This window comes from Acanthopagrus latus, chromosome 7 (genome assembly GCF_904848185.1).
Source record: "Acanthopagrus latus isolate v.2019 chromosome 7, fAcaLat1.1, whole genome shotgun sequence".
Classification (NCBI taxonomy): Eukaryota; Metazoa; Chordata; class Actinopteri; order Spariformes; family Sparidae; genus Acanthopagrus; species Acanthopagrus latus.
Window position 1 is genome coordinate 8,376,064 of NC_051045.1, and position 20,399 is coordinate 8,396,462.

The window sequence follows — 20,399 nt, forward strand, 5'->3', positions numbered from 1 at the left end:
TCTTTGATTTAATTAAGGATTTGGAGAAGCCAAACAAAGTTGCATTGTACCAGGGTAAATTTACATTAAAGAACAATCTAAATCTGAATAAGGGGTGGATTGTAAGATAATGTGCTGTTCCATTTAGGAATTTGGACACAATCAGTAGACATCGCTGTTTAAAACGTGTGTATAATGATATATGAACTTGAGTTAGAGTAGTGCAACGTTTCCTTCAATGATGACAACACACAAAACATTGTTGGGTTTAAGATTAACACCCTAATCCTAACCCTGAACACAGTGTATAAAATATACTGGGGAACATTCCTTCACTGAAAAGTCAACAGGAAGTGTATCACAGAAAAGAAAATCATTAAGCTTTTCATGGTGACTTCAGAGAAAACACCAGAGACATCAGAGTGAATGAATTTGATATATTTTCTTAATAGGGGGAATGAAACATTTCATAAAGAATGCAAAAACTAATAGTTGTGCATACATTCCTACATTATTACATCAGTACTTTATGTGTCGGATGGACCACACCTATCTTTTAACTGCGGCTTCTATTTTCTATCTTGACACACTTGTCACTTTCATGACTGTATATTGCGAAGTTTTGATCCTATGGCACTGACAAAAATCTATCCAAAGACAGAAGTACAATAGATGTCTCCAGGACCACATTTTGTCATGATAAAACACACACACACACACACACACACACACACACACACATAGACACACACATAGGTGAAATCATTACCAGCCAAAGTTTTTGTGGCTGGTAAGATAGGTGCAATATCAGGTAAAGGCAGGCAGTTGAATCCTCGAGTGCTATGTGTCCTTTGCTGGACATCTTCTTCAGGTGCGACATTGGGATATTTAAATGTAATAAAGAAAGTGATGCATATGCGGTATGTATTCATAAACATTTATCTAACATGTAAAATGACTGCAGGTTACATAAGGCAAATAAGACCTGGTGCAATTTTGCAATTAAAGGCAGGAAGCGGGCATTGGTTGAATCCCGAAGAGCTACGTGTCGACTGCTGGACATATCTCAACGCAGCTGTCGGTAACACGAATTCCGTACCATCCTTTCCAGAACAGTGTGTCTTTGCCTCCGTGGGTAAAACAGATGTATCTTACTCCTGGTCCGTAGTTCTTGAATACATGGGTCATCTGAAAAATACACATCAATATGTCTCAGTTGTTATTGGGCTTTTTTACCCTCTCTAAACATCGTCGTCATAAATAAATGACTTGTGCTCTGTTCATACCTGATTCCATTTCTCCTCAGTCCACTGCTCAATGTAAATAGTCTTAGGAGCAAATATCTGAACAGGCTTCCCACTTTGATTCAGCAACTCTACTCGGATATGATATGAACTGCCACAGTCTGTTCTTGGGGCATACCTGCAACACACATGTAGATGCACATTCATGTAAAGGACTGTCATTTTTTCAGTGATAGTTTTGAATGTGGAACAGTCTTAATGTTTCATCCGAGTGATTTGGTACAGGTCGATATTACACTGCATGTAAGGAAGTATTGATAGCAAACGTGCTCATAGCTCATGAATATACATTTTACTACGACAGCCCTGAGAGGCAAGTGAGAAAAACAAATTGAGGAAATCCATTTTAAATTCAGGGGCTTTGCTATAGAAAGATTTGAACACCTGTTGTAACAGTTTGGTTTTATTAGAATTTAGTGCAAAAGAGTGAAAAACATGCAATCAAAGTGATCAAACAGGTTGTAAACAAGCCAAAGTTAGCTGTGTTACCGAAGCATATTTATTTGGGGGTTAATGAAATGTTGAATGCACCAATAAAACATTATTGTTGCATTCAACATAAAAAAAATGTAATTCTAGAGTTGAAACGGCAGCCAGACATTAACGCATAGTTTTAACAGAGTTTGGGTGGTAGTTTTATTTTATTTTCTTAACCTGTATGATTGTCTGGCTGCTTGTGTTTCTTTCCCCTCGCAGACACTTTGCAATCATGATGCTGCAATCACATATCTCAGCATTCACGGTTCACTCTCATACTTGATAGAAATTATAGCCATTACCACAAAAACAACAAGACGTGATGAACTTGAATAACCTTTTAATCAACAAGACTCAGGTTTATTTTTCTTACCAGTCTGATATCCTGATGTCTGGCTGGAAGTGATCCATAAAAGATGGGTTATAACCTTCCTTCTCCAAATCAATACACTGCGACTTCTTGCACATTCTGAACAACAGAAAATGTTTTAGCAACCACGTAATGAGAATATATCATATAAAATGAATGCCTTTTTTTTATATTTTGCATCTCTCCTGCTCCCAGTGAATACTCACTCGAAAGAGGTCACAAAGTTGTTCCTGACCGTCTCATCTGGATGTGGCACTCTGAGTCCATGTACAGCCCATTCATCACCACCATTCTCCACAATCTGCCAGCCATTCAGGGCTTCTACAAAAACAAAGAGGAGGGTTGTGAGAGAAAGAAAGGGAGTGCTAAGTTGTACTTCAGGAAAGTAAAATTTTCAGTAACCAAAGTTACTCCTGTCGCTTCTTACGTTCTCCTCTTGGATTCTTGAGAAGATTTCTTCTCTTCTTGCACAAGAAATAAAACAACCTCCAGTCCTGGGGCGTTCTGGAACCATCATGGAGGAGATATCCCTCCCTTCGACACCTTTCTCTCCACAGAGATTCACTATCAGCCACTTCTTTCCACTGATAGCACACTAACCGACACACACACACCACCTGATCAGGGGGAAGATGGAGGAAGATCTCTTCCAGGATCTCCAGAAGAACAGGGAATAACTGACAAGAAATAAAAGGAAACAAACAAGATCAAACTAGATAATGAGTTACACCTGGAGCCATGTCCCCTACTGCTTCATTTCTTCAGTTAGTTTCACCTTTAATAAACAGACACAGACACTTTACACAAACAAGTGTTATGACCGGGTCATTCCTTAATATAATGTGTGATCTACCACCACATGCAGTGCGGTTGCATTCAAAGGAAATATTTGAGCAGCTGTAACTACAGAGGTAGAGCAGCCATCCACCAATCAGATGGTCTGTGTTCCAATGCCTGGTCCCTGCAGTCTGCACGTCAAAGTATCCTTGGGCAAGACACTGAACCAAGATGCAGGACATTATGCTCCTGGGGGCTTTTCCATCTGTGTGTGAGTGCGTGTATGAATGGTCAACGCTCCTGATGAGCAGGTGGCGCCTTGCATGGTAGCCTCTGCCACCAGTGTGTGTAAATGCTGACTTGTGTACTTTGAGCGGTCATGAGAAAAGCACCATATAAATACAGTCAGGAAAGGAAATGAGATATATATGATATATGTGAGCTGCAAAACAAAGAAAAAAGCTTTGGTCCTCGGGCCATCATGTTAGTGAATTCTATCCTCTGTGTATGTCTGTCTCCCTTTTTGCTCTGCAGATTTGTACGCAATTTAATGTACAGTTTGTATAGATTGCAATTGTGATTAGAGGTCGACCAGTACATCTGCTGGCTGATATTGGCTGATATTGGCCGATCCTACATATATATTGGTATTGGCTCATATTGCAGTCAAATTGCAGTGATATGAAAACTTTAGACAATAAAGTGTAATGTTAAACTGTAAAATATCGTGCCTACGTAGAATATCTTTGTCACGAGTGTCTGATAACCACATCTGAGGGATCACTACAATAGCTCAATATCAGAAGATCGGTATCAACATCGGCCCCAAAAATCCAGATCCAGAAACACATGGACTAATAATCACACACTGATATACCTCATAGATTTCAGATTCCTATCTGTGACTCGTTATTTTTTAGTATTAATAATTTCCTTTTATAAAGTATCATTACTGCACACTTGTCTTTTAACACAGCCTTATGAAGATACCAACTTGATTTACCCTTTTATTCTGTGACATATTTGAAGTTTTATTTTGTGATTCGAGAAGATTTTTGGACCTGAAAAGAAACAAAATGCGACACATTTGACATTTCCATGCATGGACACGTGTACACATATCCCATCACCCCTGACTGATTTTGAGTAGTGCATCTATTGCTGTTTGCTTGATGTAATCCTAAATTACACCAAATCCCAGAGCCTACTAACTTCAGTCCTGGGTTCCAGTGTGCAACTCATACGTACCCCTGAAAATAATCTTGACGGTGCCGTTACTGTAGCCGAGGTCGGTGTCTGACGCCGGAATAAATCCAAACATTCCTCCATGTCTTAATGTCTGGGACAGACAGCCAGACCAGAGACGTCTTCGCAGCCAGATATATACTCTTGCCACAGTTTCTCTGTCTTTTTTTTTCTGACCTTTTGGTATTTAATATTTGTTGTAGTTTAACTTAACTTAACGCCGCACAAACGCTGGATGTAAGCTAACGTTAGCTACGACAACGTTAACGTTACAAATACGACATGGAAGTGCACTTCGAGTTACCGTTAACGCTAGAGACATCTGATAGCGACGTGGAAAAACAGCAAACAGCTAAGCAGACTAATGTTGTAATTCAGTCGAAGTCAAGAAATGGATGTCGTGCTCCTTCAGTTAACAGTAGAATATATTGTTATCGTAGAAATATGACGTTACTTTTGTTTTCGGTCACTTAAGCTCCAGTCAGTTCAGCCGTGGTGCGCTTGTTATTCACTCCCCTGCGACCAGGAGTCAGTAAGAAGGGTGGGCGGGGTTAATGTGATCTCCTTTGGATGTGGAGTTAACCAGTAAAGTAAAGTAGCGCTTGGCCAGCTAATCATTAACAAGCGCATATTTAAAAACTTTAAAGTGATGTATTTTGTTTTGATAGTCATCATGATGTTAAAGACTCTATCACGTTGAAATCTATTATGGTCTGTTAAAAAAGTACCAAAAGCATTATACACATTTCCCATTTTCAGAATAATTCATACCATATAGTAATTTATAAGGCAAATGTGTTCATCACTTATGTTGCACCAGGTAAAAGTGGGGCTGATTTTAATTATTTTGTATGTCGGTGGCATCTTAACCTCAGCTATAATATTACATAATTTATTTGTTGATTTCAGCCAGTAATTTGTATTTGTAATCTGAATCTGCAAAGGAACTTGTAACCAACTGTAAGATAAATGTAGTTCTGTAAAAAGTGCAACATTTCCCTCTGAAATTCAGTGGACTACAGGTGAAAAGCAGTATAAATAGAGAGAGAAATATGATATAGCCTGTAACATGTCTCTTGTGGTATGTGCATTTTATTGTATTTCCATACCAATTTCGTATTGTGGTCTGAGGATACTGACCACTGACAGCTGCATATTTTAATTATGCTGTACATGTCAAAGCAAAAAGCAATGAGAAAATAGAGATGTTTTATTTAAAAAAAAAATGCATTGAAAAGACAATAAAACAAAGCCAAGCAAATAAATTGTTAATGATTTTTTAAAAAAGTAATCTAATCGTGATCTATCGTAAAGCCCCGTTAAACATTAATGTTTGAAGGCCTCATTTAAATGAGCTGACAGTTTTAGCAGACCTCAGGTGTTCAGTAAGCTTGATCTACAAATGGGGAGCATAGACATAAAAAGCTGCTTTGCCTTGCTTGGTTTTGATCCAGGGAACTCTGAATAAACCTGTCCCTTATGACCTGAGGGGCTCTGGATGCTTTGTATGTACAGAGTAAACCAGAGATTGTACAAATTAGTTCCATTTCACCACTGTGTCCCTGACAATGAGCGTCTCCAGCCTCCAATGTATTGTGCTCCTGATCAATACAGCCTCTCAACAAGACTGTTTAATTCTTTTGATTATCTGGTTTGGTTATTGATTCCTGGAACACTTGGAATGCAAGCGTAATGAGCTGACAAAGGTTGCAATTGATTAACTTGTAAATAATGACTCTCTAACCAATCAGCTGACTTCCCATCAAGGAGCAGGGAGGCTTCCTCACAATAACAAAGAGCAACCCAAAACAGATTGTTTAAGAAGTCAGATTTTTACAAACAGAATGACTAAATACAAGCTCATTTAAGTGTCCTCCACACATGTAGGGAGTTTATCACACAATGAGTTGACATGTTTAGGTTATTATGTGTCTTTAATTATTCAGTACAAGTTGTCTTAGTCAGCTGCTGGAGAACTTTAGAGGAAACAAGGGTGATAATGTACTATTTTATACACTTAACATACCTGCTATGCCTTTTTGGATTTCAACTAAATGTCGGCTTAAATAAAGACGTGCGTATTCCTGGTATTAATGATGCTATATAAAACTGAACAGATGTAAGAAATACAATCAGGCTGCAGCATTTCACATGTATGAAATAAGCCTGTTTAATTTGACCGTATTAAAGGTTAAGTCCAGAAAACATTTATGGAACTTCACAGCAGAACAGAATTGCTTTTTTTGTATGTTTTGAAACAAGTCGCCATCTACTTCAGTTGTTCAGGAGAATGCTGCGACGTTGTTTCACTGCGAAGCTCCAGAAATGATTTTCATTTTTGGGTGAATTCATCCTTTAAAATAAGAGCAGCCAAAATACATATTCCCACAGCAGTATTCTTGATAACACATAAGATTCACTAAATCTAGTTTGATGATTGCCTAAACCACAGCTTTCAGTCATCCTGGGAGACAGATATAGATAAAAAAAAAGGGATTTTTGCCTGATGAAGAAACTGTCAAACTCCATTTGAAGACTCGTAAATTGTTAATGTGTTGTTTTGGGGTTTCAGGAATCATTTAGTCTTTATGTCTGCCCTCTTTACATCATCAGCTTATGAGTCTAATTATGGTTGGGTTGCATATTCACTGGGAGTACAACGATCTTTAGTCTTGTGCTGCCTTCAGTTCATCCACTCCTTTCTAATTATAGCACACAAACTAGCAAACAAGTGAGGGGAGGAACGCTTCATGAGCATTTCACCTAGATCAAGAAACGGATCATGGGGAGAGGACTTGCAGTATAACGGAATAAACACAGTTTGTCTGCATGCATTCGCCAAAGGAAGGTGATTGTGGTTCAGACCACGTTTAAAATCACAGTAATAAAGTCTTCTTTCTTGACTCCATCCAATCAAAACGCTTTTCATGTGCAGTTTTCCCAGGATGAACTACATTCCTAGATGTGTGGTTTTACCTCTGGCACTGGCAGGTATTCATTTTTTGTTCTTTTTTTAAATACCTCCTCTTTTTGTATCTGTTTACTCTCCACCACATTCACATTCAGCTGCACACATTTCAACAACAGTGTTCAAAGATAATTGCATGGGTACTACCGAAACAATCAAAAACATTTCATCTCACAAGCAGTACGAGAAAAACAAAACTCTCCTTGTTTTAAAAAAAAAAAAAAAAAAAAAAGTACCAAAATGGTTGAGCAACTTGAGAGAGACTGATTTTAATAATATTGGCAAATAAACAGAGGTGCATTCATGTCTTCAATCATAGGCACTGCAGTTTGTGTACAATACAGTACATAGAACTCGATTATAAATTACAAGCCATACCAAAAATAAATGGATACCGTGGAGGCTAGAAGATGGTAGCCATTGATTCTGGTGTCACATTAGAATTTCAAGCAGGCCACAATTCCTGTCCATGGATACTGAATTCTCATCAATCCAGTCTGTGATGCTTTTACTCCGCTCTGCATATTTAAATGAATATAAAGACAAAAGGTAAATGCACGATTTCTGTGTAACAAGGACTTCGATCCATGCCGTATCTAAAACAGGCTTATCCATCTTCTGTCAAACAGCTGACAGATGAGTCTTTTTTGGTCAGCGGAGGAGCTCCTATGTGTCAGCATCAATCCTGTGAGCTGTACGGTGGAAAAAAAAAACAAGAACAAAGAAGTCAGGCGTAACACTGCTGGGAGGTTATGTAGCCCAGCGGATTTTAGGAGACTTTTTTTCTGAGTGGAGATTAAATATTCTAAGATATATGGCATCAAACACATCTACAAAGGCTCAGTGGTTCAAGTAGATTCCCCTTGCCGTCAGTCACGATCTGAAACAGGGGCAGGTTGGAGAGTTCAAGGGAGTTTATGATCGACCACGTCATTAAAGCTAAAAGTAGCTAAATGTTAAAGTAATGGGGGGAAAAGTGTCTCCACAGAGTCGCCGTGTTTTATACCTCGTGAGACTTACATTGCTTTGGTATCCTGAGTGGTTCTGTGTCTCCTGACAGGACTTGATGCATGACTCCTCGGAACTGATACAGCACCTTTAGGCTCTTCTCCTCCCCCACACAGGGGTCGTAGAAGCCAGGGAGTCCTGACTGGAGAGGACATCACGAGGTCATGCACTGAATCATCATCATGCAGCACGTTGAGGACATCAGTTTGTAACACTGCGAAACCTTCTGTGCCATACAAGAACGCTTCACACACTAGGACAAATCTTCATGAATGATTGTAACAATCCTGCGCCGGATTACTGTACTTACCTTTGTGGCCTCAGTGAGGATGAGCTTAGAGTCTTTCACCAGACACTGCAGTGGCACAGTCACATCAATGACCTTTGCCCTCTCGTGTTTTCTGCTATTGTCCGTCACAAACTTGCCGTACCAGGCGTTGAGGATGATGAGACCTGTTTTAATGAAGCAGAGTTGAGGATGGCGTCAATTTATTGCATTATTGTGTTATGTTTGTCGACAAAATGGTAATTTTGGTGTGATTTAATGGTGGGTTTCAGGAATCCGGGGGACGACAGACAAGATACACACAGATTTTTGGATTAATTAATATTATATTATCCCACACAAATCCCCGCTTTCAACAATAAAGCTATTAGGAATCTTGCGTGACAGCAGTGTTAGCCACACATATTTTATGACAAGACCACTGTAATTATTGAGACTTGTTTATGGAAATCATTTTTGCAAGTATATAATAAAAAGACAGCAGAATTTATTTTAATTGCAAGCAGCATAAACAATACAGGAGCCATTTCATAGAGTGTAGCCCATTGAATAAAGAAAAGCAGCCGCGTGTCTGTCATCTCACACACACACAGACAAAAAAGACAGACAGACAGACAGACACACACTCACACTACAGCTATTAACTGTTACTTTACAAGTGCAAAGTCTAGGGGACCTCTGATGATACTAAAATGAAAGCAACCTCTACAGTGACAGGTGTCATAAGCCAATTATCACTTGACAAACTCCCCCTGGTGAAAATTATACTGTCTGCTGAGGGCTTTTTGTTAGTGTACTTATCAAAAGCAAACTAAAGAGCTCCAATTATCACTAGTCGAAACAGAAGCCGGAGGGTCATTAAAAAAAAAAAAAAAAAAGCCACACAGAACTCGACTGCCCCCCTAACAATTTTAACCCTGTTTAAAAAGCTCCCCGCATCTCCACTAAATCCACACTAGATACTAGCTACAAAGAATTCTTATACGACAAAGAAATGCCCTCCTCACACACTTTTTTTGTCTTTGTTAGATCTGAAGTCCTTTAAGATGTCAGCAAACTGCTCAAGACGGCCACTTAAAACACGTGCTCCGCTTTAGTTTTGGGGTTTTTGATGTGTAAACTAGTAGAAAATTTAATAGCGGTGAAACTCTTGTTTCATTTAGTGCAAACAGGCACTCTATCTCAGAAATTACACTTCCACATTCAACGCATTTCACCTACAAAATGCATGAAAAACTATTGAGAATATAAGAGAATCAGATAGTTTCACAACCTGCTTAAAAAACATTATTCCCAGGATAAGCTCACCCTCTAAAATATTACTGATCTTACCCATTCTAGACTCCTCTGCTTCAATAATCCGGCGCACAGACTCCTGCATGAGCAAGACCTTTAGAGATGAAAAAGGCACACAGAGGAAGGGGGAGGAGACAGACACAAACAATGAGATTCACGTCATATGGATTATACTAATGAATTTCTTTAAGACTTTGCATCTTATCTAATCCTATCTCATCCCCTTTTGTCTGACTGGTGTGGGACTTGTAATATTTCTCGACAGTCACACCTGCAAGTCTCATCTAAGACTCAACCACCATGTACGACTGGCACTGCGGCAACATATAAGCCAGTAAAATACTCACGGCAGACTCTGCCTCCTGTTTCTTTCTGGCTATATTAGAGGCCGAGCTCTCCTGCTGCTTCTCCAAGTCTCTGTTGAGTTCAAAGACAAATGGGGAAATAAAATGAGCTCATAAAATCTGACCATAATAATACATGTGGTGCTTCTTCCAATAACATTTCTCGCATGAAACAACCAACTTAAACTGAAGGTTTCTTACTGCTCCTTCTGGGCCCGCACGTAGGGTCGGATAATAAGCTGCTGGATGGCGAGGTAGAAAACCAGTGGTCCGACTGTGGCGTAAAATACAGCACTGGGCAGGAGTTGGTCAGTCAGGTGAATAGGAAAGAAATATGTCTGGCTGGCTCTGTTTAGTCTGCAAACAGAAAGTTGGATTCATTATTTATATTTGAATGGCTAATTGCTAAATTGGTTACTCCATGTAACATTGATAGGCAAAGGGAAATCACGTGCCATGCTCTCGGTTTTACAGGACAGTGAATGCTGTGCCAACTGTTCCATTAAATGTCAGAGAATTTATTGTGCGATATGTGCCTTAGATGGCTTTCAATGAAGTGTCCAAACATAATAAGAAGTATACTGTTGATGCTCAGGCATTTAAATGCATACCAAAACCAACTAGCATCACTTTGGTTCCAATCCAGAGTCTACATCCTCAAAGATTCAACCCGGGGAGACCTGAAACTGGCAGTTTTCATCATGATCGCCGATCATGTTTGAATGGCCAATTAGTGTCAGACATATCCGGTTCTGTGCTGGTCAAGTTTACACACACGCCAGCCGTTTGTTGCCCCATGATTCGGGGCAACAAACACACCTCTTACGTTTTTACCTCTTACAATTGGAGTACAGGATATGCCAGTACACACTGCCAAAATGGCTATCAGGGGGAGGTGAAACTCAATTATAGTTCGTAAAAATAAAATGGGAACAAGCCAAATCTTAAATGGGCAGGTCAGATCTCCATAGCATCTCTACACACAACTTGTCATAAAACAGAATTTGATTGGCTGATATGATGTCGGATCTTATCCTCTTTTACTTAGCACTGTGAGAAAAACCACCTTAGGAACCGACACCGAACAGGAAACAGGAGCAAAGAGACATGCGTACTTGATCTTGAGGGAGACACCTTGGGGCACTCCCACACTGACAGTGGCCCCCAGGACACTGTGTCGACTGATCTTCCTTTCAGCACCGTACTCTACCACAGTCCCAAAGAAGCCTGATCTGTAACATGAAAGACAGAGTCACTACCTCTCAACACGCAGACAAAGTTTCCTTAGATCCAACCTGTCAGATCTTGCACAAAAACTACCAACAATGCATACATAATGGGAGGAAGTTTGGGTTGCTGTACAGATAAATCCAATTATGACAACAAGGGTCGTAATATGAATTTATGATAACACATATTGTACTTTAAAAACATACTTTACTGAGCCCTTAATCTTCGTCTGGTCGTCATCCTGGAACTTGTACTGGTAGCTCATCATCAAAAAAGTGTGAGGAATGCCAAGCTGCAGAGACAAAAAATTTAAAAATCATTTTGGCACAAGCCTGACAAGCAGCTCTTGAAGTAATGATGTCCTAGCAAACATTTTCAATAACTCCTGGCTGCTGACCTGCATTGCGAAGGTGAAATGGCTACTCTTGGTGTCTCTGACTATGCTGGTGTTCATAGAGGACTGGATCCCCCAGCGCCACTGCAGATAGCCCATAGTGTTCTTGTCTAGGTGACGGGCCAGTACTGTCGTTACCCCAGGACGAACGCCTCGGGATGAAAACTGGAGCCCACACTGAGCGGTCACGAAGCTGAGGCAACAAGGAAAATAAAATATCACTTAATTTTTCATGTTGCAGTGAAAGAAATACTGAGACTGAGTGCTGATTTCTGTTCTCTTGAGTTTCATCGCGTACAATCGAGGGGTCAAGTTTCGGAATATCTTCAGTCCGAACAGAGGTCCGTGGGTGTCTCCAGCACCAATCTCTACCTGTGTAACACACAGATAACATTTTACATTCAGAGGCTCAAATACATTGAAAAAGTAAGTGAGTGTGGTGCCCAATGAGAGGGCAGCATACCTCTCCCCAACCCTTAGCTGAGGTGACTCTTCTCAAGGCCAAGTTGATGGTGCCCCCTCCATTTCCATTGTGGGTTGACAAGGAGCCAGACAAAACAGCTGTGTCTTTTGTGGTAAGAGGAGCCTGCAGTGGAGCACATAAAATTGTAAGTCCTTGGATAAGAAATGGCTCTGGAGTCTTTCATAGCAACCATCAAACATTTAATTGTGGCAACAACTTGTTCAATAAAAAACATACTCTAATAAACACCAGTCACGCAGAATCTGAAGCAACGCATTACCTCTATGGATTGTGATATGTGCATCTTGTTGATTTCCACATGTGGGACTCCTCCTCCTGCTGTATCCTCATAGTCCTCCTCATATCGGTCAAACAGGTCCGTAGCATCAATGCCCACACTAATCGTTCCCTGCAATTAAAAGATTCAAGAATAATTGTATGCAATTGGTGAAAGAATATTGCTCTTTAGGTTATCTTCAATTCAGTGTGAAAGCTGTCGTCTTCCTCTGAACACACCTTTGGGTTGGTCCTTTGCTGAAGCCTTCTCTCCTCTCGCTCTTTCTGGAGACGTTCGTACTCTTCACGAATCTCTGCAGGGGTTCTTTTTCTTTCCACCACCTGGAGTAAAGAGATACGACTTGAATGCAGAGAAAACAGCGGATTGACTGCTTCACGGCTGCAGAAGAGTAGCAGCTAAAGAAATTTCACCAGAATGTAACGTCCCCACATGCTCGTCGTGCATCAGCCAACCACTGATGGGTTTAGTAAACCCAGATGTAGCAAATCAAGAATTGTTTCACACAGGCTAAAAGAGGCAATGTCACATATGACAGAAAAAACAAATCAAGACCCGAAAGGCAACAATACGATTTAAAAATTTGAATTTACATTCATAATTTCTTCAATAAAATTTTAACAAATATGTTATGCTAGCTTTCAGTCAACATGGTGCAAAGTCACATGGTCAAGACATAAATGAGATAGAATTTTAGATTTAGATATAAATGCATAACTAAAATAAAGAAAAATGTACCTGGTGTTATGAATTTTATTTTCTATGGACTTGCTTTGAAGCTCACACTGTTTTGTGTGTGTTCTCAAAGTTAGAATTTGCAATGCAAGCGCACACATTTGGTTATTTGCACTCTGCTTGCAGTAAACTTCTTTACTGAAGCCCCAGAATTGTGGTTGTGAAATTCAGACCTCAAGTCTCCAGCCTGCATTCTAAGTTTTGGCCTTAATATATAGTGGACTGTCAGTCAACACAGAGGTTATTGTTTTCAGACTGCGTGTGGTGTCTAACTTAGGAATTATCAACCACTACAGTCACTAATGGGCTTACCTCCCATCCATCGACATCGAGTCCTCGCTTGCCATAGATATCATAGATAGCCCGCGTCTGTGGGTCACTAAGCACTACAAACACAAAAGACAACCACCAATAAGATTAACAATCAGAAGAGTTTAAGTTTCTCAAAAACTGTGTATACCACAACATATTCAAGTCAACATCAGCTTCATGCGCAGCTGCAAATGGAGTTAAGTACCTTATGTGATTACAGCTTCTCTTACCTTCATAAGCTTCATGTACAAGATTAAAAAGCTGCTCTGCCTGAACCTTTAGTTCAGGGTCCCGGTGTTTGTCTGGGTGATACAGCATGCATAACCGCCTGTATGCTGCCTTCAGCTCATCCTGTGTTGCCTGGAGGACAGCATTTGCAGACACGGAGAAAATGTGAGAGAGAAATCCTGGAGGGAAACTTAGGCAACAACACACAAAAGCTCCTATACTTTATTTACTCTTCATCCAACATTTAGTTGACATCTTTAAGTCTTCCAGCACCGCTAAAATGCCATAAAGGGTTTAGATGACAGTCTGAAGGGGAACTTGCTGCTGTTGCTTCAATACATTTAAATCACACTGTTGTGAGATGGACTATACACCAATCAACCACGATTACCTGTCAGTGGTTTTAATGTTAAGGCTGATCGGTGGAGTACATAAGGAGTTGGTCCAGTCATCACAGCTCAGGTAAGTATTTACATACAAACTTACCCAGCAACTTTCATTTTCGAAATTGTTGACACCAGACAACATGACTCACTTTGTGTTGAACTGCATTACATGCAAACTTTGTCAAATAAATTCATGAATTAAAGTTTGTTATGTTCACACTTTAAAAAAATAAAAAAAAATCATATTCTACCTGTCGACGCTCACTCACTGGAACACAAGTACATTATAAGAGCATATGAATTGCTGCACGTTTAGTCGTTCTAGAGAACAGAATGTCCCTGTGGCATAACTCAGAGTTTTATAAGATGTCACTAGCACACCAACATAATGTCCTCTGCTTTTCAAATACAAGCATGAAGACCGAAAGCGCCTGATTCCCAGATATTAGTGTAATCTGCTCGACTGAAATCGTTTGAAGCTCTGAAGTAAAGTTGTAGCATTAGCCAGTTAGCACTGTCCACATTCCAACAGTTTTTACGAAACTGAAAATAACTGTGTGTTTAACATCAGCGCCCATATCAGCGCCGTAACGGGGGGTGGCATCTAATTCATTGCATTAGCTGACAACTCGTGTTGGTAAAGTTGTGACCCCGCAACCTGTTGTGTGCCTGTGAAGTACCCAGCCGAAGAGTCACAGCACAGAAACCAATGTCGAGGGTCACGCTAGCAACCTAGCTAACGTAACATGTGTTTAAACAAGTAGCCGTTAAATATCAAGCGGAGGAAGTCAGTCGAGTGACCGCGACGTGCAGCCGCACAAACACCCACTGCGATCGCAACTGCACATTTTACCTCTCTTCTGACATTTAGCAGGGAATAATAATCATCATTCAGGATCTCATCATCTTCCAAGGCAGACGCCATGTTTACTCCCGGTCATTTCTTCTTCGTGTCATTTACTTCGCTCGGAGACTTCGCCGCGCGCTCTGTCGCCCCCTTGCGTACAGGAGGAAAACGACAGCACGGCAACTTTACTCATAGGGCTCGACGATGTTGTCCTTTGCATGTGCTTTTCGTTTTAAATGTCAAAGTAAAAACGCGATGATCATGATTGGCGATGGTTCGGGGAGTTTTGCAGGTTACTCAACCTATTTTCAAAATTAAAAGTAGGATAGCGACCTTTCATACTGCAATCACCATAGTTTTCAGATATTACTTCTAAAATGCATTATTACTATTCCGATTATTTGTTATAATTTACCCTTCTTTACAGCTATGTAATTCATTTTTTTTCTTTAAATAAACCTCTCATTTACATAAACGATTTTAACTCTCCATGCAATCAAATGGATATTGAAAACAGGTACACGTATGCCTCATTCTAAAGCGATATTGTCTTCATCCAATCACCCAGGAACAATTAAGGCAAGAGGGGGGTGAGAGAATCAGTTCACTGCATTATGTCTTTCATTAGTTCATTATTACTTTCTATGCAATAAGCCGCTGACTGTACGAGGCGCGCCAGCAGCAGGCTGCAGAAGGAGCTGTCCTTTCAGCACCACCACCTCCTCGAGCTGCATTTCAGCACCGACGGCCACCACCAGCCTGTTTATATAAGACGACGGCTGTCCTTAAGTGCCCGTGGCCGTCAGTAAGTGCCAAAAGCAAAGTCTGTTAAGCACAAATGCTCTGTAATTAGATTGGCTGTCGTCATTTAGCGCGACTATAGTATTTGCCCAACTGCGCCATGATGGTGTGAAGTCTAAAAAAAAAAAAAAAAAAACCTCGACAGCATAGTGGGAAGGATTAAAGTAACTGGCTTGGAATGTGTACTTCACACCGACCACGCCCCCTCCCCTCCCCTCCCCCCTCAGAACCTGACAGAACTGTTCAGACAGACTCCAACATTACACCCTTATTGGTGCATAAGAGGTTAGATCCACGTCTTGGAGGAGAAATCCCCGCAGCTTTCACTATCATGCTGCAATTGTCTGAAATCAGCTCGACTTGTCAAGAGAACAAACGTCCACAGACTTTTTTTTTTTTTTTAAATTTGAACTGACATCTTGAGTGATAGGCTCTGTTGCCAATATTTGATATGTCTCACATGTTTTATAGTCTGCTTTGTGGTTATGACACGCTTTAAAACCACAACTGATACTTAATTAACTTTACAACATTCACAAATTGACACTTATTGGCTGTTATGGATGATGTATCCAAAGACAAGGGTAAGAATTGAAGTCATCTCAGGAGGAGAAGATATTCAAACCCAGAATTTTAATATTTACAAAATAAATGAGGTAAGAGATTTTTTTCTTTAACTGAATAAACAAGCTGTTCTCAGAGAGGAAAACCAGCTCCCTAGAACACTCCTTGAAGCTAGAAAGGTGGCAGGGTCCGCCGATTATAAACAAAGTAAAACAGGATGTAGTCCTTCAAAAGTCCTTTATGCAGTTTTTGGGAAGCAGTTTTAATAAGAAGACAAATATCTTCATTGGCTGATTTTGTTTTATGCCTAAGCAAACTACATAATCAAACTGAGCTTAAGGGACAACACAATTTTTATTTGGCGGATTGTGCCACCTTTCTAGCTTCAAGTAGTGTCCTTGGGAGCTTTTTCTCCACTGAGAACAGCTTGTTCACTCAGTTATGGAATAGATACAGATACATTACTGATTTTGAATTCTGAATTAGGTTTTTTTTCTTTTTCTCCAAAACTACATAATGCCCCCTTAAGGCCAGCTTGTTTACTCAAAACAAAGAGAATTTGTTTATCTAGTTTGTTTAGACATAAAACTAACAAAAAAAAATCTGCCAATGAAAATCTTTCCCCCAAAATTTACATAGTGCACCTTAAAGATCAGTTTGATTATTCAAAACAGAAAATGTTGTTTAGTTTGTTTAGCCATAAAAAAAAAAATCTGTCAATATGCTCTCATAGTGCACGTTTAAGATCAGGAATTACTTTTTAAATGATTATTATCATTTACAACTTCAAGGGGGCAGCTCAAAAGATAAACATTTCATATTCACCATCCAACTGGTGTAAAATGAGGACAGAATATGTTAGGTTTTTTTCTAATCTAAATCAAATAACGCGTCGTCACAAAAGCATCATTCTCAACATGCAGTTGTTTTAAATTAACTGTGATACAAAACAAAAAGGAAAAAAACAAAACAAAACAAAACAAAACAAAACAGAAAAACAAAAAACACAACACTGCTGCTGCTGGTGGTGTCAAGGTGAGGGGTGTGTGTGTGTGTGTGTGTGTGTGTGTGTGTGTGTGTAGGGTGGGGGGGGGGGGATGTGTTTTTCATCCCGGAGCCTCTTCTGTCAGTCACCGCCTCACAGCCAATGGTAAGTTCGCCTCGGCCGGACCGGCTCGCCGCTTGCTCCTCCAGTCCCTCCTCGTGCTGTCCTCGCCGTGCACGCGCGTGGTACCCACGGTCGTGAGGAGGAGGAGGATGTTGCGCGTGAAGGGGAAATGGCTGCCGAAAACAAGCCGGAAGGTAAGAGAAATATAATGGGATTAATTTACTAGTTTGACCGCGGTGTGCTTGTAGAACAGCTGTAACTCTTGCGCGGGGACGAGGCACGCGTGCGGACGAGTGGAGAAATTTTCCGGCGGAGAGCGGCTCCGATATTTTCCTCCGAAAGAGGCAGCTAAAACGTGGAGACATCACCTAGCCAGCTAATATTAGCTTGCATTCTTAGCCAGCTACTATTCCCATCGTAGCCCACATTTAACGCACGCCACGGGGACAAACAGCCCGCGTGGTTAAAGTCCCGCGTTCGCCGTTTATTTTCGCCTCAGGATTCGCGTCAGACGACGGGCGATTCAAGTTATTAACAACAAGGCTAAGTTAATGACAACATGTCATTGGCATCGACTAACTTCTTCCCTTATTGCACAGCTTTAAAAAAAAAAAAAAAAAAAAAAAAAAGAAGAAGAAGAAGCGACATGCCTGTGTTAGTTTATCGGTCAGCACGGCTCTCTTCCGCCGTCGCTATTCGCAGCTTGTTTCTGAATTGATAATTATCTGCTTTAAAAAATGTATTAGTCTTGTTTTTTTTTTTTTTTCCTTCCCGTTCACTCCCCCCCGCTCTCTCTCTCTCCACTCGAAGCGCGACGATACGCGAATAGTGATTTGGAAGTAATGTATTTTTGTTTCGTCTTCTTTAAATAAACCAACGTGTGTTATAAGAAACGATTATCACAAAAGCCCGAGCACTTCGCATGCATTTGCTTTTGAGACTACGGGGCGTCAGAAGCGTTGTAGTGCCCCGTTCGACTCTCTTGTGCCCTGTATCGCACTTGAAAATGAAATGCCATCACACCAGAGCAAACAGGGAGGATGGAGAGAGTAGGATTTCCAAGCAGCCTGCCCATTAAACTACTTTACACATTGGACAAAATGATGAGGTTTTTTCCCCCCCTCCACCACCACCACCACCAACACCCCTTCAGCAGCTTATTTCTCGCGGCTCACTAACTTAAAATGAAACACATTAGACTTACTTATTCCCTGTTTAGTGGGCTACTTTATTGCTAAACATATGCAGAAGAGATCTGTTCTCATTCAGATGGGCCCATGGATATTTTGGGTGAGCAATTAAACGTTGCATATGTTGAAAATAAGGATGCCATGAAGATGAAACTAGATCCCAGACTGGGCAAAGTTATGTTTTTACAATCTCTTCTGAGATAATAAAGACACAAAGCAACTGTGACGTGTTTCTGTTATGGTGTTTGTTAGTTACATCACAATTTTAAATGTTTAACTTTTGTTTTCTTTATTTTTGGATGAGCTGAGCTGAGCAGAATGATAGCTCATTAATACAGCACATTCTTGCCTTCTTCCTCTAAACTTATGGTATTTTTATATTTATTGATTCATACTGACCTTCAGGGTGGAGCAAAAAGAGTCGTACTAGACTTTGAAACTGGCCGCATAATTTGTGTTTGTGAGAGAGAAAGAGGTAGAAAAAAAAGAAAAGATTTCAACATAAATCGTCAGGTCCAGCATTTTCTGAGCCCTTCATGCCCATATATTGACGCAGGCTTGGGGAAATTGAATAGACTCTCTGTCAGAGTTTGTCGTCAGTAACCTCAAACAGGAATTCCTCTTGATGTAGAATTACTTTAATGTTTTCAAATGAGTGTAAACAAATTGCCTCTGTCCATGTGAGGGGAAATGATAAAAGACTGGGAATTCAGTTGTTTGGATGTCAGTGTGCCAACCACCAAACAGAGTCCCACCAGGGGGTGGTATTGAGCTACACAAGCACACTTTACTATACGAGGGATCCGGCTGTGGCTATGACAAAAAATGAAGACATCTGGTTTTATGATAGTAATGACTTCACTGTGGTGTGTAGACCTAATGTATTCATCTACATAGCTGAACTTAACAAATAGTCTCCAGTTGTTAATCTCGGTGCCTCTCTCCGACACAGGGCGCTCTCACTGAAAACCCTGACTTGAAAGTCCCATTGCTGAGCAGGTTAAGTTATTTTCAGTGTTCCTGTGAGGCCGGTCAGTGAAAAAAAAGGAGGAGGAGGAGCTGGGGGAGCATAGAGAGAGAGGGACAGCTTCACACCTTCATGTGAATGTGATGTCGCTTCATGCAAACCTCACACAAAGAGCTGTCATGCTGAATCTTTAACCCTGCATCCACTCTTTCTTACTATAAGCTTTTCGTTCTTGTGGAACATGCCTTTTTAAAAAAAAAAAAAAAAAATTATACATCGGTATTACAGTTTTTAGATGACTTGTTCCTGGGTGTTAGGTAGCCAGTACTGAGAGAGCAGAACAGTGTTTCCTTAACCTTTTGTCCTTGTGGTATGCGGGCAGTGCTGATCTCTCTTAGCTGTTTGGCAGCTCTTATGATGGCCCGTAACAACTGAGGGTTACATCTTGTGTTAAACCCAGGGGCCATGACCCAGTCTCACTCAGTGGTGTAATGTTTACATCCTGGGGTATTTCTCTCCAGCCTAACTGATTGTCAGAGCCCTTGGGGGTATTTTTTTTCCTTCACACCCATAAAAAGCACCGTGGGTCCGTTACTTTAAGTACAAGGCCTGGAGGGCACTGAAAAGACAGGCTCGGTGTGTCTAACACCGAGACTGCGCTGGATAAAAGTATCGCCAATAGTCCTGTGAAGCTACTAGAGCAGATAGTCATACAAAATATTGCTGTACAGGAGCCAAATTTGAGAATTTAAATAAGCACTTTTGTAAACACAAGCTGCAGTGCTAACACCAGAAAAAGAAACACTGTGTTAAAACTAAATCTTG

At 40.5% G+C, this 20,399-nt stretch overlaps 3 protein-coding genes across 6 annotated transcripts in view; 1 reads left to right on the top strand and 2 right to left on the bottom strand.

Moving 5' to 3' along the window:
• Positions 1–396: 396 nt before the first annotated feature.
• Positions 397–4,677, bottom strand: LOC119022280 (F-box only protein 6-like). Its single transcript, XM_037102969.1, has 6 exons — positions 4,156–4,677; positions 2,558–2,807; positions 2,337–2,451; positions 2,134–2,229; positions 1,266–1,401; positions 397–1,167 (listed from the first exon to the last, which is right to left on the bottom strand). The coding sequence occupies exons 1-6, from the start codon at positions 4,234–4,236 to the stop codon at positions 1,021–1,023; spliced, it is 825 nt and encodes a 274-aa protein (XP_036958864.1). The 5' UTR covers positions 4,237–4,677; the 3' UTR covers positions 397–1,020.
• A 2,684-nt stretch (positions 4,678–7,361) lies between these two features.
• On the bottom strand, positions 7,362–15,105 carry dnajc11a (DnaJ (Hsp40) homolog, subfamily C, member 11a). Its single transcript, XM_037102965.1, has 16 exons — positions 14,951–15,105; positions 13,714–13,843; positions 13,484–13,557; positions 12,658–12,759; positions 12,422–12,550; positions 12,142–12,264; positions 11,977–12,050; positions 11,682–11,871; positions 11,491–11,576; positions 11,170–11,286; positions 10,256–10,411; positions 10,058–10,127; positions 9,747–9,804; positions 8,439–8,581; positions 8,141–8,270; positions 7,362–7,812 (listed from the first exon to the last, which is right to left on the bottom strand). The coding sequence occupies exons 1-16, from the start codon at positions 15,020–15,022 to the stop codon at positions 7,787–7,789; spliced, it is 1,680 nt and encodes a 559-aa protein (XP_036958860.1). The 5' UTR covers positions 15,023–15,105; the 3' UTR covers positions 7,362–7,786.
• A 2,301-nt stretch (positions 15,106–17,406) lies between these two features.
• The window catches only part of camta1a (calmodulin binding transcription activator 1a), a 287,515-nt gene continuing 284,522 nt past the window's right edge, over positions 17,407–20,399 (top strand). For all 4 annotated transcript variants that reach the window (XM_037104951.1, XM_037104955.1, XM_037104953.1 and 1 more), the window contains exon 1: positions 17,407–17,611. In XM_037104951.1, the coding sequence (XP_036960846.1) occupies positions 17,587–17,611 (25 nt within the window). In that variant the 5' untranslated portion in view covers positions 17,407–17,586. The remainder of the gene's footprint in view (positions 17,612–20,399) is intronic.